Source organism: Podarcis tiliguerta, assembly GCF_965153285.1.
Source record: "Podarcis tiliguerta genome assembly, chromosome: 2".
Classification (NCBI taxonomy): domain Eukaryota; kingdom Metazoa; phylum Chordata; class Lepidosauria; order Squamata; family Lacertidae; genus Podarcis; species Podarcis tiliguerta.
Genome location: NC_139535.1, coordinates 58,176,448 through 58,202,009, shown reverse-complemented (window position 1 = coordinate 58,202,009; position 25,562 = coordinate 58,176,448). Strand labels below are relative to the sequence as shown.

The following is a 25,562-nucleotide window of genomic DNA, read 5'->3' as shown; positions in this document are numbered from 1 at the left end:
TTGAAACATTTTAATTTTTTGTCCTTTCATTTGAAATTACTGAGGGTCTTGTGGGTTGTTATGTTTTTTTAAGTGCCTGCATCAGCAGCTAGAAGTCATTCCAGGTTATGAGGAGTTGTTGGCTGATATTGTGAACATCTGTGTGGATTACTACGAAAACAAGATGTACTTGACGCCCAGTGAGAAGCATATGCTCCTAAAGGTAACGTCTCCACCTCTCTCCAAAGATGGGTTATCTGTCTCTTAATCTTTCCCTCTCTCATTGTGATCCCTGTTCTAAAAATAAATGTTTTTATGGTTCCTGGTTATTTTCCTCCTCATTTTGCTTCCACTTTTTTTTTCTTTTACCCATATTGTGTCAGGCTTAAGTTTCACCTCTTCATGAAGACACAACAGCCCTTTGTTTACAAATGGGATCAAGTCTTTGGCAGAGTCAGTTTAATGTCTCTTCCTTCCACATATTTTACTACTACTTCTACTATTATTATTATTACTAATAATACTTACATCCCACTTCATAGCCCTGACAGGTTCTCAAAGCAGCTTACATAAGATTTCTCACAATAAAAACCATATTCAGGTCTGGGTACAAAAATAACATAGTATCCCTACAAGTTCCTTCCCTCATCCTTGGTGTTTCCCTTAGGCCCCTGCCGACTAGGCAACTGGTGTCTTTTGAGACAAGAGAGTGGGTTTGAGCAGCTGGCACTCACTCAGCCCATGATGTAGGCAGGCCTTCCCTTGCAGTTGCCAGTTGCCAGGCAACAGTTCCCACTGACAGTCCTGTGAGGCAATTGATATGTGCTTGCTTTGGGAGACCATTACTGTCTGAAAAGTGGGATAGAAAAGTAAGTAATGTACCCTCAGAGAATAAAGTCCAGTCTTCAGGTGGTGTGAAACGTTTCTTCTCCAGTTTAGGATTCTGCCCTTGAACTAAGCTTCTGAGCCACACAAAAGGCAAACTTGGTGTATCTTGGAAACATTCCTCATTACAGAGACCGGACCTATTCCTAGCATTACCATTTAAAAAACAACCCTTCCCTCACCTGTGTTGTCAGTCAGAGTAGATGATATTGGGCTAGATGCACAAATAGTCTGGCATAGTATAAGGCAGCTTCTTATGATTATTACTGAATTTCAGAAGAAATAAAATTGGAATTGATAAGCCATAAACATCCCTAGCTGTGATGTTGGATTAGCTTATAACTTTCCTGAAAATATCACTGTTCTTCCCACCAGACCTCTACGCTTATCTCATTTTTCTGCTAGGTGATGGGCTTTGGTCTCTATCTCATGGACGGAAATGTCAGTAACATTTACAAACTAGATGCCAAGAAGAGAATCAACCTCAGTAAAATTGACAAGTTTTTCAAGGTCAGTGTCTGGCATTGCTTTGGCTTAGGATTGTCTCCAAAGGAATCTGTGGTCATGCTGCTTGGGATATCTGTCTAGGAGCAAAGCAAGCACAATTTGTGAAAGATTGAGATGCTGGAATGCAATTGCATTGGAAATCTTCAGTGTCTGACATTACAGTAAGCTGAACAGCTGAGTTTTTGTTTGATGCCATGTTTGTGATATTGGATAACCCTTGCTAAAGTTGCAGTCTCAACCTGCTTCTTAGTGTGCAACTCTTTCCCATTTCCACCACTTTTCTTTGAGGAATATGGTCATGGTGCTGCTAACCGTCCATATTTGCAGCATTTCAGAGTCATTGTACTCATGTTCCATTTTTACAGCATGGCTACGGACTTTATCTTGGGTAGGGCAATCTGTTCCTATGTTATGCAAAAGGTAGACTCCACTTACACCCAGATATTGTGCCCACAGCGTATAAGCTGTGAGCTGACATAGTGAGAATCCATTCCTATCCCTGTTGAAAATGCTGTATTCTGTGTTATCAACAATTCTTTCATTACCACGAGTGGTGAATTTAAGTGCCTTGGAATTATATAGCTACATAGGTAGGCAGGCAGGAGGTTCTGGAGTCAGTACTGTACAATTGTAAATGAAGCCTTCCAAATGTGTTGAGTATTTTAACACCATGCAAATATCATGCTCAAAAAATTGTAACAAAAACTACAGGTGCATAATAGTTGGAAGGGGGCAGCAGGCTGGATAATGTGCCTATCAAGCCTTGGCTTCCCACCAATGTCAACCAATGCAATGTAGATCGTAGAATGTGTCGCAAGCAGAAGGCAAGTACACTGTGGAGAGGAGCCAAAGAACAGTTCTTCGGATAACCCTGCCATCTTCAGTAACCAAGACACCAATATCAGTTTTTTTGAAAAATGCCAGTGGTGCCTTACTGCTTTTAGAATGGCCTTATTGGGGTGGACATTTGACATAGTTCCACTTGCTCTGCCAGTGTGGAGAGAAATAAAATGGCAGATTCACTGAGGAAGAGCAAGGTAGCAGGTTGAGGTGCTCCCTGGAAAGCCACATTTCGTTGAGATTCTGCCTCTCCTCAGTATTGTCATATGTAATGTTTTTAAACATGGCAACAGAATTTGGCAGACAGCATATATTAAAAAGTTCACAATTTAATCGTTACCTGTGTTACTGGCATCCCATGAGTGGACCCAATGACCACTTGTAAACTTTGTCAACCAAGTTTTGGAATTCTGAAATCTGCTTCCTGTGTTATATGAAAAATGAGTTCTCATGGCTGATGTCTATATTGTGAGGGTAATGAATGTGTGTAGGGGAGTCACTTGACTGAAAACATGTGGCAAAAATGTGTCCAAGAACCTCAGCCGGTCATGATTTATGTTTTCCATGTGTTTCCAGAGTTAACATGTTTCTTCCAGTCTTGTAGTGGTTACAACAGAGATGCACAGGGAACAAAGGAAAACTTAATTTTTTCAAAATAAATTTCAACATAAAGGAATTTCACTCCTAGTAGCTGTAGCATGGAGGGTCTTGCCATTTTAAGCAATGTTAGAACAAAGTACAGTGATTCCAAATAGCCAAAGCTTGTTTGAAAACCTGTGCTGTTCATTCTTTGGGATGGAGTTTGCAGACCGTTTTTCCTCCCAACAATGCCTTTGGAGTGACCTTACGTCTTGATGTGGTGTTGTTACAACTGAGGCACTGGGGGGGGGGGATGGGGAACGGACAGGCCAACTGTCTGCTGACTACAGCTGCTGCACACTACCAGTTTTGACAGAAAAAGTAACTTTCTATTAAAGAAAAGTTTTATTAAAAAATGTGTTTTGGGCCCCATTGTTGCTTTTGAAAACCTATCCAGTTTTCGCTGCCTGCTCCAAAATAACTTGGTTTTCTTTTCCCATTTTACCCACCCCCATCCCAATTCACCCCACAGATTATCAGCAAGAGCTTTGGAACTGTGCTATTTATTCATAGCCACACACTATTCCTGTGATGAAGGCAAACTAGGATTGTCAAAGTTTAAACCTCTGGGGGGCCCCCACCCTTTAGCAGCAACTTGACCTGTACCACTGCCAGATACATTCACCAGCTTGTGACCTCTGCTTGCTGTTGCTAGCTAATTAAGAAAACTGTGTTCCACTATGAAGTGTAACTTAAGAACTGCAGTTCATTTTAGCTTAATTGCATCCCTTTGGCTGCACGCCATCTGTTGCTCTTCAGATGTGACAATATTACTCTTCATTTACCAGCTGAACGATGTAACCTGATCTGTTTGTGATAGTAGCGTCTGTTTATCAACATAGCCTCACTCCCACCAGCAGGGTCCACTGCCAAGGACACTGAGTAGTGAAGGGAGTGAATTTTTTCAATTAAGGTACTTGTAAGCTTTTTGACCTTGCCATCCTTTGAAGCTGTGGGCTGGTTCCAAAATGAATTCCAGAGCTCCCTGTCACATACATATGGGTGAGATCTACATGTTGTTACTGGTTTGCATGCTATATTTCTCCCAGGCGTGCAAATGACACAGTGACTCCTGTATCCAACAAAGGATAATACAGAAACCAATTTCTGGTGAAATGTGTTTCAGAAATGAGAAGCACCAAAAATCTACAGCATCACTCTTGAAATTTAAACCCACTGAATTCCTGTCCATGTTTTAATACAGTTAGCGTAAACCGAGCTTTGTACCGGAAGAAGAGAGAAGAAATTGCAAACAAAATATTAGGGAAGAAATGTATCCCAGACTACAGTGGTTAACATCACAGGAAGAACAATAGAAAGTACTGGGTTAAAGAGACACTTCCTGTTAAAAGGGTCAAAGCATGGTGATACCCTTTCTCTTGTAGAACATTGCTGCTACCGTACTATGTGTTGTTTTTTTGCTGTGTCCGTTTGGCCAAAGCATCTCAAGGCTGAATTTTCATACTGATTTTTTGATGAGTAGTTTTATTCATTGCCAGCTGTCATATGCTCCCATTTAGTGAGTTCTGAATATTTACTGGGGTACTGAATGCTCGCCAGGATATAGTAACATCTCACTATGTAGGTGACATCTTCAGAAGAAATGATCACCACGCAAAAGTGACTGTCAAGAGTCATGGTGATTTTACTGTGTGAATCTGGTTTGAGTCAATGAAACAACTCATGTATGCAATTCATTACTCAATAAGGCTCTTCGCTGATCCAAAAGTTATTAGGAAGACTGTTCCAGAACTTTATTCATCTCTGGCGGTTAAGTACCCCTTTCTCCCCCAATCTCTTGTATTGCTCTCTCAGACCCAAGGGAGCCTCTCTGCCTTATTTAAACCATCTTTTGTTTTTTCTTCCAGCAGCTGCAGGTGGTTCCTTTATTCGGCGATATGCAGATAGAGCTGGCCAGATACATTAAGACCAGTGCTCACTATGAGGAGAACAAATCCAAGTGAGTGCCTGCCATAATGTCTCTTGGCTTTGGTGTGTCCTGGTCAAGAGAGGAAGTTGCCAGACACTTGCAACTCTCCTGCTCTCGTGTGTGAGGTCTGTGCATGGGTGCCTGCAAGTGTGTGTGTGTGTGTCCATGTGATTGTGTTACTGAGTGTGACTCTGTAGTAGTGAGTTCTTCGAGGCCAGATGTGTGTGGATTCATCATTCCTCATCCTTTCCTTGCTGTACCTTGGGTGAAAACCCCAATCTTGTGCAGAATTAGGTGTACCTAAACCCATTGAAATAAATTGTTTGGTTATAGTCCAAGCTATTCTCTGTTCCAGCAAAAAGAGTTCTTGCTTTGGAACCTTAGTTATCTTTCTCTGTTCTGTCCCTATTTTGACTGAGCCAAGGCTGTGCCCCTTTAACGGCACAACCAAGGAGCAGTTTTTGGACTCAATAAACTCTGACTCTTATTAGAGCAACATCTGTATTCCCTGATAGTTCCCCCACATCTTGCAGATTTTGTCACTGACTACTTGCCTAGAGTTATCTGCTGCCTGCTAGCTAGTGCTTCCTCCTTTCATCTGTTTCAGACACATGATCTCACCCAAGCTAGTCTCAGAAGCACTGATGTGAGACAATCTAGGCAAGACCCATATTGCCCTCTGCGTTCATTCCTGCCCTACCTTTTGCCTGGATCCTTCCTAGCTATGTCCCCATACCTAATCTTACAAAGGCTTTCTGGATTACCGTCAGAATGCTCATTAGTTAGACAGATGTGCCAGTACCTTATGTCAGTTTTCCTCATCCTGGTGCCCTCCAGATGTTGAATTACAATTCCCATTATCCCTGACGCTTTTGCTGATGCTTATGGGATTTATAGTCCAGACCAGCTGGAAGGCATCAGATTGAGGAAGGCTGCCATACACATCTGTGTCTATGCTTATCTATGTACATGCTGTTCATAAATTGTGAGCCTGAATAGGTATATCTTGAGGATACCTGTAGGTGACTGCAGGTATGAGTGTGCATCAGATGTTGGTGGTTTGTGCTTAGAAAGGATATGAATGTATGAATGCCAGTATCTGAATGCATACAGGTGTGTCTGTACTTTTACAGACTGATAGATGTTCATGAGGATTGGAGCAAGTTTGATACTCATTAATGTGTGTATATGGAGTGTGCTTATGTGATTGCAAGAATGTGTGCATGTGTGACTGCATGTATTGTGAATATATTTGTGAATGCCAAGTTCAGTGTCTGTACTTACCTGTCTGCCACCTGTTCTTGTATGCTTTTATGCTTGGTGACCATGAATGCAGCAGTTATGGATGGTTGTGCTGTGGATGTGAATGAGGTGTGCCTGCTCTGGGTAGTTTTTATCCACATTTTTCAATAGGATCTAAAATTCTCCAGAGCATGGACACTGCACTTTCTCTATCTGTCCGGTACAGACTACTTTTTTTCTCAGGGAAGATAGTAGGGGGTCAATCTTGTATTGCAGGAATTTTAAACGGGGTTTTCAACGAAATATAAGGTGAAACCCACTGTTTCAAGCTGCAATCTATTTGAAGGGAATTGAGGACATGGATGTGGACACTGAACACCAAAGTATGCATACAACATGGCTCTGCTGCCTTAGATAGCATGTCAGTCATTGCTTAGCGAAGATCAATTTAAATAGATACATTGCTGAATATTCATTTGGTGATCTCCCATCTCAGTTCATATATGCAACTGTGTTCTCTTGAAATGGAGGTACATGCAGCAATCCACACGCAGTTGTGTTTCAAGCAGCCATCCGTAGGGCCACTTACATGCATGAGTTCTAAAGACTGCTGTTAAATGTGTTGCAAGAACTTGTTCTATATCACCTTTGCCGAAAACACCACCTTCGCTAAAATATTGGTCCACATCTCTCAGCTGGTATGTAGTGAACAGCAACTTCCATTTCTTTTACACTCCACAAACTGGTGCTGTCATTCTGTGACTTCCATGAAATGCCAAGTATGTGAAACTTGTTTCATGCACTTTTTATAGAGCAAGGCAAGTCCATGAAGTAATTGTATATAGGAAGTGATCACCCTTACAGAGATTAAGCTTTTGAAAATGGCAGTGTCCTTTGGGTGCATATTTATTTAACATTCTGAAGGTTGTATACAGCACAGCATTAAAGCTAAGGTTCTGTCAGAGCAAGGACATCACCTTGCACAATGGAACATTCTCCCTCTCTTCTACCCCCCATGTGCCAACTAAAGCTGTTCTGAAGTTTCCCCCAACTCTCCAGAGCAGATTTGGGACGGCACACAAAGGGAGGGAAGTGGGAGGAAGTCCTATTGCATCAGTAGTAATTCTGCATTCAAAACTATTTCATTGAATACTGCCCTGGAGTGTAAAGTATCTAACCTGTGGTTTCCCTCACCAGCATGTATGTGTGGTTTGTCACTGATCATCCTTACCCAGGCATAGGCAAACTTGGCCCTCCAGATGTTTTGAGATTACAATTCCCATCATCCCTGACCACTGGTCCTGTTAGCTAGGGGTGGTGGGAGTTGTAGTCCCAAAACATCTGGAGGGCCGAGTTTGCCTATGCCTGTCCTAACCTGTTACACAGTCTGTTGGATCCTAACTGTCATGAACTAATTTCCACGGTATATGGAAAGGTTTTCCATTTGTGGAAGCTGTTTTAACAATTTGTATGTTTTAGTCCCATTTCAAATATCTCCCAACTCCATCCCAATAGTAAAAATGTGAAATATTTCTTCCAACTGTCCTCACTAACAATTCCTTTTTCATTCAGTTTTCAGTCAGAGCAGCATGGCCCCGTGCAACTTTCTCCTTCCAGGGAGAACAGATTTTGGACTTTAACGGGCTGCAGAATTGTTTTCCTGTGCTTTCATACCCTGTCCTTTACTTTTCTTGCTCCTTATTCATTTCACCATTGTGCCGAGATGCAATTAACTATGTTTTTCTTGTATGGCCTTATAATTCTGACCATGCCTGTTAACCTGCCGATTCCTTTGGGGGAAGCAGGACAGTGAAAGGGTAAGAGCAAAGTATTGGGATAATGGGACATCTGAAGATATAATTAGACATGACCATCCACTGTGAGCATAGTTAACTGCAGCTACCATAATGTTAAGGAGACATAGTTCAGATTCCAAAAATGGGATAAAAACAATAGATATGCTTTTATACTGAGATTGTGTGACATCTGAAGATATAATTAGAGATGGTTATCTACCGTGAAAATAGTTAACATATCTGCATCTACCACAATATCATTGAAGAGAGCTAGTTCAGAGTCCAAAAACAGGATAAAAACAGTTTCTATATCTTTAAATAGCTAATGACCAAAAAACACCACAACACCTAGCAGATTTTGAATAGTGGAACAACATGGCAAAAGGCCAAATTGCACATCATGGTAAGCCATGGTTGGTGGCTTAATCATGAATAAGCAGCATTCTAGCGCACACACCCTAATCACTCCCACTTTGTTCTTCCTCTTATGTGAATAGGAGCAACAGACCATGAAACTTGGCTTTTTGCTATGTCCAAATCTGGGGTTGTCATTTGTTTCTTCTGAAAGACCACAATAACAAATCCAATATTTGTTCTTGGCTTGCTGATATTGTTTTGGGAGGAGGAACAAACCATGATCCTGGTTCAAACATAATGGCAAACTAAGTTGCATTGCTTGTTGTTCCTTCTTGCACCAGAGAAGGAGTAATTGTGCAGTTTGTACTAGCACACTCCTCATTCTTGGTAAGTCATCAATAATGGCTTTCTGTGATATGCAAACAGGGTCATTTTTTACTTGTTGCACCTATGTATTTATTTTAAGTATTTATACGGCCAGTTATTGAATCTGTAAACAATGCACATTTATCACAGGAAATGTTAGTGATTCAATTCAAACATCATACAAAAAGTTTAACTGTTGTTTTGGTGTGATGTACAAACTGACAAGCTGTAGTTTGAAATTGGCCAGTAAACCAGAATTTAAAAACATACATCAAAGTGGTTTGATGTGATGTCTAAACTAACAAACCTCTAGAGGCACGTGCAGAACAAAAATTGGGGGAGCAGACTAGCTAATTTGCCTGTACATTTGGAAACTCAAACCATGGTAGGAATAAAACCATGGTTTGGTGTGATGTCTGAACTGAATCAATGAATTAATTCATTCAAAGTCTCATTTACAGAGAGCTACTCTGATGATTCTTTTGTGCCAGATAGGTATAATATAGCTATAATACACAGAGACCCTGCAACTCAGTTTGTGGAATGGGTTTTTTTGTTACTTTGTGTTGCTGCTGCTGTTTTTGTTCTGAGCACATGAGGACTACTGCAGCGTGCTCTGAAGATGGTCCAGAAGCTACAGCTATTGAAAAATTCTGCCACTTGGATTCTCGTGGGGGCCAGAAAATATGAATGCACAATTTTGTTCCGGTTGCTCTGAATACCAGTAGGTTTTTTGTCCCAATGCAAAATGCTGGTCTTAACCTTTAAAGCCCTCAGTGGCTTGGGTCCAGGTTATCTGAAGAACCACTTTCACCCCTGTAATCCTTGCAGTATGCTAACATCTGTCCCACGGGTCCTCCTCAAGTTCCCACCATTAAAATCGGCTAGGTTGGTATGTACAGGGCATTGTCAGTGATGGCCCCCAAAACTATAGACTCCCCTTCAATAAACTTTTATCTTATCCCTTCAACCGTGGCATCGAAGGCTTCCTTTTCATGCTGCCTTTAATTGATACCAAAGCAGCTTCTCGGATTAATCTCTACACTGGTTCTGATGCGACTATTTGTACCTTGTTTCTCACTCCTTTTTAAATTGATTTGTGAGGACTTAGCCCTAAAAAGTGGCTCAAATCCTTCAAATAAGACAAAGTATTTAGGAGACTTCTCCTCCCAGCTGCTGCTTTTGGGTTTCAGTCATACATTCACAATAAGAGATGCTGAAGACCAGTCTCCCTTTTCTCTCATGTCAGTCCAATTTTCTCCATGACTGCAAAATAATTGCCTTATAGATGCTTCATGAAGGTATGAAAGATGAGGCCACAGTGTTGCCCTTGGTAAGTAATTGGCTGTGTAACATGTCATCCAGAGGAATATTGACAAGGACACTTTCCCATGTGTTGACCGGGTGAAGCAACAAGCGAAAGAACTGACATATTTACAGAGTGATGGAGCAAAAGTGTCTCAAGCAGTAACTGTTGCTCCACTGTGTTGCGTGTTCCCCAGTCACATAAAGGCGTTGGTTTTCTGCCCAGGTGGACATGCACTCAGAGCAGCATCAGTCCCCAGTACAATATCTGCGAGCAGATGGTTCAGATCCGAGATGACCATATCCGCTTCATCTCCGAACTTGCTCGCTACAGCAACAGTGAGGTAAGCTTCCATGGAGGGGAACAAAGGCCCTGGAGCAATTTGTGGAATGAAAGGGGGAAGGGTTGGATGTAGACCTGGGGAAATGCTCTGAAATGCTTAGTGGGTAAATCTCATCTGTAATGTTAGAGTGCAGATAAAACCACCCCTCAAGAGTGGTGGCTAATTACTCTGTTTTCCGGGTTTACTTTATTCAGTATTTTCACTGCCCCTACCCACTTTTAGCCAGCCCAAAGGAGAGTAGCATCCTGGTTGTGTTTCTGTTTTTTTTTTAACTTGCCATATCCCTAGGCGAAACTTTTTGTGCTTTTAATCTTCCTGTGCACTGTACTTCTTCCTGTAAACTCCCCACTGCCACATACTTTCAACCTTTCTCTGAACTTTTTGGCCTTCTGTTGCAGAAGACCCCAAAATCAAAAGCAACCATTTTACAACCTAAAGACAAATGCAGAATGGCCAAAACTCATCCTCCAAACCCACCATCATTGCAGAGTCCATACCCACTCTGTAATGTGCCTCTTTCTGAGGTTCCAGTTTCCCATCTCTGACTCCTTATTCCTGTTTCGTTTTCCACTTAGCACCATGTCTCAGTTCTTCTGCACCAGCTCCCTTTTCTTCAGGGCTGTCATTTCCATTTTTTGTACAACTGTTTACTTTTTCTTGCTCAGATCGGAAACTCAGTTAAGGGAGAGGGTAGTACTTTTTTAAAAAAGATATGATAGTGGCATTGGATAAGATACAGTTGTTAAGCTACAATAGGCATGTGTCCCTCAGACAGAGGTACTTATCTGATATTCTCCAGGTTGTGACTGGCTCAGGATTGGACAGCCAGAAGTCAGACGAGGAATACAGGGAGCTTTTTGACTTGGCTTTACGGGGACTGCAGCTTCTGTCCAAGTGGAGTGCACATGTTATGGAAGTGGTAAGTAGTGGCTATAGACATACAATACTCAGGGTGTCAGATGTGTTTAATTCTTATTCAGCCTGATTGGTGGCCATTGATTACCACACAACAAAACTTAACGGAAATAAAGCAAGGATTTTGCATACAGTGGAGGAGTTGTGAGATCGTGAAATGGTTTCACTAAGATTTTTCTCAAATGACAAGCAGTGGTTGAACAATATCTGCTTTTGTTTTCTCTATTCAGTATTCTTGGAAGCTGGTCCATCCTACTGATAAGTTTTGTAACAAAGATTGCCCAGGCACCGCTGAGGAGTACGAAAGAGCCACACGGTACAATTACACCAGTGAGGAGAAGTTTGCGTTTGTGGAGGTGGGTGGCTGCATTGTCTCAATACGTTCAAAGTGGCAAATGTCTCTTGGAAAAGGGTGGTTGGAGTGCTAGCATGTGAGGTTCAGTATAGGTAAAGGTAAAGAGACCCCCGACCGTTAGGTCCAGTTGTGGCTGACTCTGGGGTTGCGGCACTCATCTCGCTTTACTGGCCGAGGGAGCTGGTGTACAGCTTCCGGGTCATGTGGCCAGCATGACTAAGCTGCTTTTGGCGAACCAGAGCAGTGCACGGAAACACCTTTTACCTTCCCACCAGAGCGGGACCTTTTTATCTACTTGCCCTTTGACGTGCTTTCGAACTGCTAGGTTGGCAGGAGCAGGGACCAAGCAACGGGAGCTCACCCCGTCGTGGGGATTCGAACCGCTGACTTTCCGATCAGCAAGTCCTAGGCTCTGTGGTTTAACCCACAGCGCCACCCGCGTCCCTGAGGTTCAGTATACTTGGGGTTAAACATTTTCTCCTTTGGCCAAGTTGTTTCTGGTATGTTTTTTTATCTGTAAGCAACGCCAGTCCCACTGAACACTACCTGTATTAGGGCTTTTCCATACTGTACTTGCTTTTCTCCCTGCTCTTTCCAGGCGCATGTCCATGCTTTAAAGCTCCATGTTAGAGCACCTTTTTTCTTTTTCTTTCTCCTATAAAAACCTGCTCTTTAAAGCTGAATCAGAGCAAATGGCAATTTGGGTTTTCTACAGATTCCCATTTGCTCTGATTCAGCAATCCAAACATTAGTTTTGGGGGTGGGGGGAATTGACTTGGCATGTTTCCCTTCACTACAGAAGGGCATTGAAAATAAAGGTCCTTTTTTATCTTTAATTACTCAGGTGATTGCTATGATAAAAGGTCTGCAGGTGCTCATGGGCCGCATGGAGAGTGTTTTCAACCAAGCCATCAGGAACACAATATATGCAGCTCTGCAGGATTTTGCTCAGGTGACACTGAGAGAGCCACTAAGGCAAGCTGTCAGGAAGAAGAAGAATGTCCTAATCAGGTGAGGCCGGCCTTCCCAATACAAGCAAAACGTGGCTGTGAAATCTTAAGGGAGAAACCAGATGCTGCACTCAACACAATACTGTCAAAAATGGCAGCCCTGAATGCAGTTCCCCCAGAGTTAATCCATTTTGTGGCATTATCACATTAAGCCTTTCCCCTCTGATGTTCCATATCATTGGCTCCTTCTGATAGGGGCGGAGCAACACACAACTGAATGAGGTCACTGCAGGAGTTAGCATCTCTGAACATGAGGGAGGGAGGGAAAATTTGACATGGGTTTGTTGGCAACTCCATGTCAATCATAATTTAGTTCTACTCTTAAATGTTCCTTTGTTTCTACATAATACTCAAGAGCTGTGTTGAAAGAAAAGAACAATAGCAGCTATTGACATGGTTAAAACCATAATCCATAATCTCAGGATGTTCCTAAGCAATAAAGACAAAGGTTCACAATCCCCCAACAATTGCAGGATTGTCCAAGGGCTTGTGATGATGATTGGATAAACAGACAGATGATTGGATAAACATAGCATGATGATGATGATTGGATAAACAGACAACACCAACATTCCCATGTATTTTAATAAACTGCTTTATTAATAAACTCCAAAGGGCCACATGCATAGAGTGTTTATGTATAAAACTCTGACTTTCCTGTGGCTGGAAGGTAAGGATCACATAAGCTGTGTGACCCATTTTGGCCTCTGGTCACAGTACCACTGGCCCTATCAGGTTTCCCATGAGGCACTGTGGCCCCAAGGCTTTTAAAAAGACCCACACTGCTCCTGTATTAATTGTATCTTTGCATCAGTCCTGTGAAGTAGGCCAGTCTGAAGAAACAGTGATTTACTAGGCCCTATTCAGTGGAGAGTTGAATCGAATTTCTTTCATCTTCCTAGTGTCCTCCAGGCAATTAGAAAGACAATCTGTGATTGGGAGGGAGGGCGTGAGCCTCCAAATGACCCCTGTCTGAGAGGCGAGAAGGACCCCAAAGGCGGTTTCGATATCAAGGTCCCACGCCGAGCTGTAGGGCCTTCTAGCACACAGGTATGTACCCCCTTCTCTGCTGAGAGCAGTTTGGGACTCTAAGATGTTGTGTCTGTAAACTAAACATTTAGAATGCTTTTGTTTCAAAGTTTCTCTTTAACACCAGTCACGCTGTCTTAATTATATCATGTATAATTATGTAATGTGTGAATTACGTTCTGTGAATCGCACTGTCCTTAGCAAGTAGGATGTTGCAGTTCGTAACATTGTTTTCTGTTCTAAACGTGCAGTTGGTTCGCAGTTCAGCATTAAACACATTGGTTATAAAAGGAGGAGCCTCTCCAGTAACATCAGCCTGCTTGTCCACTTTTCCTTTTCAAGGAGCCTTGATTCTCCTGACAAACAGATATCAACACTATTAACTCAGGTGGTGTAGGTCACATCTTGGGTCCTCTGGAAGTCTGGTTAGATCCTCTCACCTAATAGGTGATTGGCACTGTCAGAAATGAAAATCTAGTAAATGGTGCTGGAGTATTACGTATACATAATGGAGGCTGGAAATGGTGTTTTCATTCCCCTCCGCCTCCACAGTAGTTCTCTGAGGGACAAGATATTATTCCAATCAACATGTAACACACAGGACCTTTCATATTCATTGGTTTGGAGCTATTTAAAAGGTAAAGGGACCGCTGACCATTAGGTCCAGTCGTGGCCGACTCTGGGGTTGCGGCACTCATCTCGCTTTATTGGCTGAGGGAGCCGGCGTACAGCTTCCAGGTCATGTGGCCAGCATGACTAAGCTGCTTCTGGCAAACCAAAGCAGCGCACGAAGACACCATTTACCTTCCCGCTGGAGTGGTACCTATTTATCTACTTGCACTTTGACGTGCTTTCAAACTGCTAGGTGGCAGGAGCAGGGACTGATCAACGGGAGCTCATCCCGTCACGGGGATTTGAACCGCCAACCTTCTGATCGGCAAGTCCTAGGCTCTGTGGTTTAACCCACAGAGCCACCCAACCTGGTGCCCTCCAGATGTTTTAGATTCCTGTTCCCATCATCCCTGACCATTGGCCACGCTGTCTGGGGCTGATGGGAGCTGTACTACAGTGTTCCAGGTTGAGCAAAGCAATTAAGTGGCATGGGAAATATAAATTGCCCACAAGCTTTTGAGCTGGAATTTTGTTTATAGGTTTTTAAGAAAAAGATGAACTCACTCTTGAGCAGTCATTAGCTGTAGGAGATGATGCAGACTACAGGCAACCTCCCATTTATGCAGGGGTTACATTCCAAGGCACTGTACGCATCAGTGAAAGTGTGTATATTTGAAAAACAATTGGAAAAGCCTACAAACATTCTTGAAAACCCCTTAAAAAAAATCCAAGCTCTCTCCAAACTTTGCTCGAAACCCCAACCCTCCATAGGCCTCAGTGGTTGGTGCAAAGGCTCTTGGGTTTGCACTTGCAAAGGTTCTTGGGATTGCCAGGTGCTGTTTCCATGCCTCTTCTGACCTTTCTAGGTTTTTGCCATTTTAAAATTCACTTCTGGGTTTTGCACGATTTACTTGGAAGTAAATTTTATTGTGACTGTATGCGCAGTCACGTACATATTGAACACAGGTAAATGGGGGGTTGCCTGCATAATAAGAATAATCGCTCTCCTCTTGCAGCTTTATATGGTGAGAACCATGCTGGAATCGCTCATTGCAGACAAAAGTGGCTCAAAGAAGACTCTCAGGAGCAGCCTGGATGGACCAATAGTTCTGGCCATTGAAGAGTTCCACAAACAGTCCTTCTTCTTCACTCATCTTCTCAACATTAGTGGTAGGTAGTAACAGTCGCAGGTTTGATATGAATGCATGTTTGATGTGTGTAATACGTCAAGGATAGTAGCGTCTCAGGCAGCCTTTCTGTTGATATGAATACATGTTTTATATGAGTTAACATTTCAAAGGATAGTAGCATCTGGGAGAATCTCTCCCATTTGCTGTAGCTCATCTTAAGGTGCTTTTAGATCTGGATGTGAACTTTGTCAGAAATTGCTACCATGTGTGTTTAAACTGTTTTCTTGAATACAGTAGTTTATGGTCATGAAGCATGTTTATTTCTTAAAATAAAAATCGTATATCATGTACATACTCTTTTCTTAACTCATATATGCTTTTATATCTGATATATATTATAATTTATAATAATAGCAGATGTAGACTAGCCTTCTGCTCATCCTTCATAAGTGTTAAACCTTCCTTCGCTATTTGTGTTTGTAGAGGCCCTCCAACAGTGCTGTGACCTATCCCAGCTTTGGTTCCGGGAATTTTTTCTGGAGTTGACCATGGGCCGCCGGATTCAGTTCCCTATTGAGATGTCTATGCCTTGGATTCTAACAGATCACATCCTGGAAACCAAAGAACCTTCTATGATGGAGTAAGAGCTCAAGGACGTTGTGGAATGCATCTGTGGAAATAAATGGGTTGGATATCTTTGAGATGGCAAACTGAAGGCATTTGTCTTTATTGTGGCATGTATTCCTTCTAGCATGTAAAAGGAAATAGTGGCCTAGTGTCTAAGGTCAGGTACTATTCCATCTTTACTTGCCTTTCATTTGGGGTACATTGTCTCCTTTTGCAATCAGAAGGGTGGATGGCAATGAGGACTATCTTAAAGGGTAAGCCAGATGTTTTGCCTAATGGGGGGGGGGCCTCCTCAGGTGATGCATAAAATCGGCATTCATCCCTCTGGTCTTTTTAGGACTTGTGAAACAAGTGAGATTGATTTATGGCAGTGGGGGGTATGTTTCATTTGGGTAGTTCAAACTCTTCCATCAGTTTCAGTTTGTGTGTGTGAAGAAATTCGTTTTTTAAAAGTCAGAAGATTAATAACATGCATTGTTAAATTGTAAATATTGATTACATTTTATGCATGAAACTAAGTTTCCACTGGGTGTGCTTGGTTGGTTTGTTTTTAAACACATTCTTACGAAGTGTCCATTGCACACTGAAATGCAGGTCCTGATCTCTCTGACAGGAAGCTGCCATATTCAGAGTCAAACCATTGGCCCATGTAGCTCAGTATTGTGCATGCTGACTTGCAATAGCTCTCCGATTTCAGGCACGGTTCTCTCCCAGCCCTTCATGAGGAGGCCAGGAATTGAACCTGAGACCTTCTGCATGCAAAGCAGATGCTGTACCAGTGAAATATAGCCATCCCAAGGACAGTTTTTGGTACTATATCTATCAGGTCTTCCGTTCTCTGCCATCACTGGCTCCCATTTGCCATTCTTCTTACTTCTTGCACCCTTGGACATGTCACCTCCTACCCATGCTTCCCACGTGCCCTTTCCCTTCTTGCTCATATACAAATACTTTTGAGTGCAAGATTCCACGCACTCCAGGTTGGCTTTAGTGCTAAGTGAGCAGGCAGAGAACTTCTGCTTTAAAGAAGAAAGAAACGGAGGTGACTGTCATACCCAAACACTGTGCTGGCATGTCCTAAGCCTGTTTCCTTCATTGCAGGTATGTGCTGTATCCATTGGACCTCTACAACGACAGCGCTTATTATGCTTTGACCAAGTTTAAAAAGCAGTTTCTCTATGATGAAATTGAAGCAGAAGTGAGCTTATTTTCTTTTTTCTTACCTAATTGTTCTTGTAACTTCATAAACAATTGTCCAGTCTTATGCATATTGGTCCTAAAGCCTGTTTCTTTCACTCTTCTGACAGGTCAACTTGTGTTTTGATCAATTTGTTTACAAATTGGCAGACCAGATCTTTGCTTACTATAAAGCAATGGCTGGCAGGTAGGAGACTTCTGCTCGGTTTTGGTTCAATTGTCAAAACATGGCAAGCTTTTAACTGTGTTGTATCAGCTGCTATGTACTTCTTTAAAGGACAGACTGCTTCCTTATCTGAAGATCTTATGGCTTTGTGCAGGTGGTGAGATCACAACAAATATACATTGCTGGGAAATGAGAGGAGATTGTTAGCACAGTGTTGAAAATGGTCCATGTTAATAACACGAACTGCTTAGTATTGCATACTCTTTATTGGCAACTACCTTTTTAACAACTAAATATTGTCACTTATCCAAAATATGTTGCCTAACCTCTGTTCCAAATTTTGCACCATGGAAACAGAACTTCTATGTTAGTAACTTACAGATTTTTTTCATGCACTAAATCCCACAATTAATTTGATGGTTCAGATACCCTTGCTGAATGTGTATAGCATAGGGGTAGCCAAATGGAGACCTCCTGACTCTGTTGGACTTCTGGGGCGCATCAAGTTCACCACCTATTGCCTAGCTCTACTTTTAGGTGAAATATTGTTAATAACATAAAGCTATTCAAGTAAAAGCATTGACAAGTTGCTTTCCAATTACAGTGTATTATTGGATAAACGATTCCGGGCTGAATGTAAGAATTATGGAGTGATTATACCTTACCCGCCATCCAACCGCTATGAAACGTTACTCAAACAGAGACATGTCCAGGTACAACTTAAGTCGGTTGCAACAAGATTCCCAGTCTTTTATATTGGCTTGCCAGCTGGGTTTACATTCCAGACATCTGTGCGTTGCCAATCTCTGCCATGCACAGAGATGTAAATATGAAAGCCTAAATAATTTTATATAGCACACCTCAGATCCCAAGCCAGCCAAAGGTACTCTTGTAGTTGCTTCAACCTATGGTGAGAAGCATCACACACATGCAAACATTTTTTGGCCCTTAAAAGTAACTGTGTGAATGTACTTATAATATGATTTCTATCCCTAGTGAAATAATGGGCTTTAGTAGAATGGACAGTTATGGGTTGGCATTTCTCATCCATTCATCTCATGGCATACTTTCAAATATGGAAGCGTTCTTTGTTCCCCTTTTTATTGTTTCCATGGGAACATAGGAATCTGCCTTATACTGAGTCAGACCATTGGTCCATCTTACTCAGTATTGTCTTGCTCACTAATTGGGAGCCTCCCAGACAGTGTTCTCTTTTAGCCCTGTCTGGAGGTGTGGGACCGAACCTTCTACATTCAAAGCAGACACTGAGCTACAGCCCTTCTCGCTCATATGCCCCAGGCAGCAGGGGTTGTTTTACCGACTGAAGCTCCACTTCATGCATAAAATTACTCCCTTACCCTCAGTTTTACTACAGTGGAGGAAGCAGATCCTTGTGCATATTCCTTTGCAAGCATGGGCTTTCCCTGGCTGCTGAAATGAATGGATCAAAATCCTTACCCCCGTTTTATTATAGATAGGCCAACTCATACATTTGGGGTACAAGTTAGTTCTTTCTCTCTGCATAGTAATTCCGAATCAAGGACCACTTCTTAATCATCTTCTCACTTGCTGTCTGTCTTGTGACTTCCACAGCTGCTGGGCCGATCCATCGACCTAAATAGACTCATCACTCAGCGTATCTCAGCCGCAATGTACAAATCGCTAGACCAGGCCATTAGTCGCTTTGAAAGTGAGGATCTGACATCCATTGTGGTAAGTTTTCCCAGAGGCTCTACTAAGGCTGGATGACAGGATGCAGGTTGGAGGGGGGTGTTCCTCAATAACAACAGTAGTAACCTCAACATGTTTTTTCCTTTCTTCAATTTTGTAAGTTTTTACATAGAACAGCTGTACTGTGGAGAGAAGATCCAGATACATTATCTCTCATAGTCAGAATGCCTCTGGGCACCATATGATCTTTCCCAAGACCCTCTCAGATCTGGATTAAGGAGAGAAAGCAGAATGGAAAGACCTACTTCCCAATGCACAAATATTGCATCTCTAGTATATTTATAATCCCCAGTGGAGTCTATTCTCTTATTACTAACGTGCTTACAGTATGTAGATTCAGGTCTTGCTCATGGATATGTTACAATCAGGAATCAGAAAGGGAAGTTGTCAATCCTAAATGCATCTTTTGATAATGGTGCCGAAGGAGACTGTCCACATTCACTGGACTTATCTCCAGATGGGGGAAGAACTGTCAACATCCTCTAGTGGTTGCTGATAGCCTCCACACCTTGGGCATTCAGCATAACATACTGCATTTTCCCATGTATTAGATGAGGTTTTGTGACTCAAAAATCGTGTGAAAAAACGGGGGTCGTCCAATACATGGACAGTGGAATGGGGGGGGGGGTGGCATGCCCGCCAGCCAGCCAGTTGGTAGGAGTGCAACTTCCTCCGATGCTGCAGTAAGCGGGAAACGATCTAGGGAGTGTTTGCTGCCCGCAGCTGCATGGGGGGAGAAGCTCAACAACTTTGGGCCATCTCCCCTCATTTTCTTAAAATTGAGTCCCCAAAAATAGGGGGGAGTCTTATACATGGGGGCGTCTTATAGACAGAAAAATACGGTAGATAAAATTTATTGGTTCTCTTCTTGGCAAAGAAGAGGCATAAATAACCGTGCACTGGAGTATGAGATTTTCAAATAGTTGGGTCACTAAGAAATTGCCAAGTGTGATACAATGGCTAAGAGATTGCCTTGTGAAAATTCAGCCCGAACCCCTTAAGTCTTGCCATGAATCCAGTCAGTGGTCTTAGGAGGTCACTGTGTCTCAGCCTGCGTCTCCCCTTTCTTCTACAGTTTGCAGTATGGGTACAATAATAAGCTTTGTAAGGGTTAGTCAGCTGATGTAAGTAAGCGGTATAAATATAACTGTTAAGAATATTGTGTTGTCTTTATAATTCTTCCCCTGGCATCAGTCCAGATCAGATGTATGGTGTTTTCAGTCCACAACCTGTTAGAAAAGTGCCCACTCCTTTCTTTGGGTGCAGGAGCTTGAATGGCTTTTGGAGATAAACCGTCTGACGCACAGACTGCTGTGCAAGCACATGACCCTGGACAGTTTCGATGCCATGTTCCGAGAGGCCAATCACAATGTCTCGGCTCCGTATGGTCGCATCACCCTGCATGTCTTCTGGGAGCTGAACTTTGACTTTTTACCTAATTACTGCTACAATGGGTCTACTAACAGGTAAGAAGAAAATGTCAAATAGCTCAGTTGGTAGAGCGTGAGACTCTTAAGCTGGGGGTCGTGGGTTCGAGCCCCACATTGGGCAAAAGATTCCTGCATTGCAGGGGGCTGGACTAGACTCTTGCCGTCCCTTCCAACTCTACAGTTATGTCATTCAAAGTGAGGTGCAGTTTGAAGGCTAGTTATAGCTTATGGGTGCATTTCAAGACTCATGCTCTTCATCCTTCTTGACCCAAACCAAGGTGGATTACACATAATCCATTTCACAATAGAGTATTGAAACTGAAAACAATTATAGGCATTGCTCTTGAGTTGGTCAGGGTTTTGGCATAGTTAATTTTAGATCAGAAAAAAAGACATCTCATTAAGCTGTCAGGGTTGGATGGAAGGGGAAGGGTCACATATAGCTGGGTAATGTGGGAGTCTTAGAGGATACTGTAAATATTTGTGTACAAATGTGATGGGGTTGTATCCAAAGTTGTGGGAACGAAAAGCATACAGCTGATCTCTCCCCCCCCCCCCCCGCAGCCCCTGCAGGGGTCCTACTGGACCAAAATCCTGCCACTTGATATTGGATAATTCCTGCCTCATATTGCAGCCCTTTTTCACATTTGCAGAGTTTTCAGAGGCTGGAGGAGGGAGGAGAGGAAGAGAAAGGTTGGTTGACTGAGCTCTGCCTTCTACACCATTGGATACAGCCCACAGAATTCATAATAGACACGGAGCTCCATTATATTATATTATAATGAGCTTATTGACTAAACTGCGGATAAAAATATGTAGCATTGTTTGATACAGTTCTTTGAAGAAGCATTTATGTTAAAATATATTTTCAGTAACACTGAAATTCTAGTGATTGGTATTAACAGTTAGAAATGTTCATTTCACAAGTAAAATAAAAGGGGTTTTTTTCACCGTACTTGGTAGGTGAATACAATAAAAATAGGAAAATATTGTTTCTAACTGAAAATATTAGTAAAACTGCCAGTTCATGCAGGAAAACAATTAGTTAACTTGGTGCATAAAGTAATAATGTAAGGAGGGAATCATAGTGCAATACACATCTACTCCAAAACAAGCTTCGGATGCCATTTTCTTCCATTTTTTCACAAATACCAGATTTGTACGGACAGCAATTCCATTTACCCAAGAACCCCAGAGAGATAAACCAGCCAACGTCCAGCCGTACTATCTTTATGGATCTAAGGTGAGTCAGGAAACATACTGGGTATTCAGAGTCCAGTTTGGAAGGAGTTTCATTTAAATGAATGATTTAATGAAAGATGCACCTTAATTCAGTTAATGTCAGAGCATAGCAACTGCATTGCGGCTTTCTGTAACATTAGTGTATCTGAGGGTCAGTGAGACATTTTTCACAAATGATGTCCATTTGGCCAGTTTCCATGTGATTTGTGCCAGGAAATACTGCAGGGGGGCTGGTGCAGTCCTCACATCATTACACAAACTGTCTGCATCAGTGCTCCATTACTGCATTGCCTTGCTTAAATGTTAATGTTACTAACCCTCCCATAATGTTCCTTTATCATTGGACAAATATCGCAATATCCATCACCCCACCTGTTGTCTCAACTTCCTTTTCTCCTTATTATTGGCTTTTCCTTAAGAAAAACAAGCTTTGGAGAAGTATATCCATTACCCCTTTACAGATGGGCCTGGTTGATGCATAATGATCCCAGTCCAATAAATTATGGCTTCCTTCTCATCACCCCATCTCCTCTGTTCTCAAGTACCCTTCATTTGTGGGTTTTTAAAACCATGGTTTCCCATGATGTCAGACCTGGGAAACTGTTGTTTTAAGTATTTCCATCAAATGACAATCACAATGCAGGATCAGATTCTTGGCTCCTGTACATTTTTCTGTTCCAACCTGAGGTTCATTTCATGGCAAAAAAAATGTTCCAATGTACATAGCAAGCAGTGTTAGGCCATATGCAAAGCCTTCCCCCAACACTACAATGAATGAAGAAGTCAATCAATGCAAATTCTGGAGCTTATTCTTTAATCAGAGCATCTGTAGAGCTTTGGACTGAGGCAAACATGGTAAACATGTTTTTCATTAAAATCATTGAGTTAATGGCCATAATCCAAAGGTGTACACACAGAGAGAGTAGGATGCTGGCACAGCAGGAAATTTGCTCATTGCTCATGGCAGTTCCAACTGCTGAAGACAGAAACTTCTTTCTAAAGTAGACAGTGCTGATATATTTGCAGTGGGAATTGAAGAAGGCATTTACAACAAGGCCCCCAACTGTAGACATGTTCCTCAAGTTCTCCACCCTGGTGCGCTCCGATCACTTCTTTGGATCATCACAATCTGTATTTTTAGGCTCGGGTTTTTAATCAGAGCTAATGACTCTACAGTGGTGCCCCGCAAGACGAATGCCTCGCAAGACGGAAAACTCGCTAGGCGAAAGGGTTTTCCGTTTTTCGATGTGCTTCGCAGGACGAATTTCCCTATGGGCTTGCTTCGCAAGACGAAAATGTCTTGCGAGTCTTGAGATTTTTTTTTTGCTCCCCACCCCCTTTTTCTAAGCCGCTAAACCGCTAATAGCCTTTTAGCAGCTAATCCGCTAATCCCTTAAGCCGCTAATAGCCGCTAATAGCGCTAAGCCGCTAATAGGGTTGCTTCGCAAGACGAAAAAACCGCTAGACGAAGAGACTCGCAGAACGAATTAATTTCGTCTTGCGAGGCACCACTGTATATATTTGCTTTATAGAAGGTTGAAACGTGATTATTTTAAAAAATAAAACACTATGGTACCATCTGTTTGCAGAGACGGCAAAATCACATTGATAGGAAATGTCATTGTCTGTGTTAGCCAAGATTTAGATCTGATCTACACATTACTCCAGCAACAGACCAGTTACAACCATCTGAAAATAATGACTAATGTGAAATGACACATTGTTCCTCTGCATCAAATGGAAGGTCTCCATGGTACTTCAGTAGTGATCTTCAGGCTATTCCAGCACAGGCATGGAGATTCTTCACACAGTAAGCTTAAGAAGAGTCTGCTGGGTCATCTGTCCCAGCATCCTGTTCTCACAGTGGCCAACCAGATGCCTGTGGGATACCTGCAAGCAGGATTTGAGCCAAGAGCACTCTTCCCCTTATGCAGTTTCCAGCAACTGGTATTCAGAATCATTACTACCTCTGACCATGAAGTCCTCCATCGTAGCTAGTAGCCTTCAACAGCCTTCTTCAGGAATTTACCTAATTCTCTTTTAAAGCCATCCACGTTGGTGATCATCACTGCTTCCTGTGGCCACAAGTTCCATAGTTTAACTATGTACCGTGTGAAGAAGCACTTCCTATTATCTTTTAATCTTCACCTTCATTGGATGCCTAGGAGTTCTAGAATTATCCATGCATAATTTCATGCACTTTCATCGTGTCGCAGAAAGGAGGACGGTCTGGGACTGATGTGGAAGCACTTATACATATTAAACCTGCAGTATGGAGATGCTACCATCTTGACTGCAATATGCAGCTGCCTCCACATGGGGGCCACAGCAGATAGATTGTTCCTCCACTAAGTTCCCATTCTTTAGAATGAAGAATTTTGTGTAAGTCAAACGCTTTTCCTATTCCACCACCAACAGAAGCTGATCCATTTTACCTGCTTCATGTAAAGTTAGCACTTCATTTGCTTGGTATACAGTGGTACCTCGGGTTACATATGTTTCAGGTTACAGACTCCACTAACCCAGAAATAGTATCTTGGGTTAAGAACTTTGCTTCAGGATGAGAACAGAAATCGCGTGGCGGCGGTGCGGCAGCAGCAGGAGGCCCCATTAGCTAAAGTGATGCTTCAGGTTAAGAACAGTTTCAGGTTAAGTATGGACCTCTGGAACGACTTAAGTACATAACCAGAGGTACCACTGTATTTTCATTATTTATTTCTTCATTCTAAGCAGCCCTTCATCGTGTAAGATGGGTGGAGAAACCTTTTTTTAACACTGAGGACCACATTTCCGTAGCAGCTCTCCTGGGGTCCACACGCCCAGTGGACCCCAGGTGATGGATCTAGGATGCAGTGCTGACTCCAGAGAAGTATATGGCCAGGTTTTCATTAGTTTCTGATCTAGTATATCAAAGAGTAAAATTTACCCACCAAAGCAGATTGATGAGAGGGGCTGTCAAGCACAGCTATTTTCTTGAGATTTAGTTCCTGTTTTTCACCTGTCAGAAGAGAAATGCCTATGAGTCTCTTCCAGAGATGCACTTGGCATTCTGGAGTGATGGATTTACTTGAATGTTATGGGCTGCAGTAAAACGTAAGTAATGGCAGCAAATCAAGCAACAGCCGTTTAGATGAATTGCAGGTCAATCTTTTTGTTGTTGTTTTAGTCATTTTAAAGTTCAGTGTTTACAGTTGATGAACACTCTTGCCATGTGAAAATCAATACACCCAAGAGTAATGTATCCAGTTCTGGGCATTACAATCTAAGAAGGGCAAGCTGGAACATGTGCAGAACAGGGCAACCAAGATGACCAAGGGTGTGGAAACCAAACCTTGTGGGAAACAGTTGAAGGAATTGGGTATGTTTAGCCTGGAAAAGAAGAGTCTGAGAGAAAATACGATAGCCGTCTTCAAACATCTAAAGGGCTGTCACATGGAAGATTGAGCCAGCTTGTATTCTGGGTGCTAAATTACAAGAAAGGAGATTCTGATTAAACTCAGAAATAACTTTCTGACAATAAGAGCTGTTCAAGAGTGGAAAGGCCTCCTTCAGGTTTTTAAGCATACCATGTATGCCTTAGTTGAGATTCCTGCATTGCAGGGGTTGGACTGGATGACCCCCCGGGTCCCAACTCTACAATTCTATCATTTATATAAGTGGAAAGGAAGAGAGAGATGACTGGGATCAGGTTCAGAATTGCATGCTGTAGTCTTAGGGACTTCCTATGTTCAAATGTATCTACAGGAATATATAAAGAAAACTAGGAAAGCACTAGGTATTTCTCATGCTAGGTTCTCTAAAGCATTGTTGAGCAAACTGACATGCTTTTTAAAAAATGAGTCATTTTTTCTGTGGATTACTGTTTGTCACTGTACTTGAAATTAAAATACCGTAGTAATGTTTGGATGGCTCAGGTTCCTTTTTATTA

The 25,562-nt window shown here is 42.2% G+C and overlaps 1 protein-coding gene across 4 annotated transcripts in view; it reads left to right on the top strand.

The window, feature by feature from the left end:
- The window catches only part of CYFIP2 (cytoplasmic FMR1 interacting protein 2), a 64,848-nt gene that overhangs the window by 16,607 nt on the left and 22,679 nt on the right, over positions 1–25,562 (top strand). For 3 of the 4 annotated variants that reach the window (XM_083422548.1, XM_083422551.1, XM_083422549.1), the window contains exons 8-23: positions 74–202; positions 1,270–1,374; positions 4,719–4,810; positions 10,073–10,190; positions 10,990–11,109; positions 11,336–11,461; positions 12,305–12,471; positions 13,373–13,520; positions 15,128–15,281; positions 15,725–15,881; positions 16,970–17,066; positions 17,176–17,252; positions 17,836–17,944; positions 18,825–18,944; positions 20,229–20,428; positions 21,548–21,635. In XM_083422548.1, coding sequence (XP_083278674.1) covers positions 74–202; positions 1,270–1,374; positions 4,719–4,810; positions 10,073–10,190; positions 10,990–11,109; positions 11,336–11,461; positions 12,305–12,471; positions 13,373–13,520; positions 15,128–15,281; positions 15,725–15,881; positions 16,970–17,066; positions 17,176–17,252; positions 17,836–17,944; positions 18,825–18,944; positions 20,229–20,428; positions 21,548–21,635 — 2,007 coding nt within the window. The remainder of the gene's footprint in view (positions 1–73; positions 203–1,269; positions 1,375–4,718; positions 4,811–10,072; positions 10,191–10,989; positions 11,110–11,335; positions 11,462–12,304; positions 12,472–13,372; positions 13,521–15,127; positions 15,282–15,724; positions 15,882–16,969; positions 17,067–17,175; positions 17,253–17,835; positions 17,945–18,824; positions 18,945–20,228; positions 20,429–21,547; positions 21,636–25,562) is intronic. The other variant, XM_083422550.1, reaches the window with a different exon arrangement.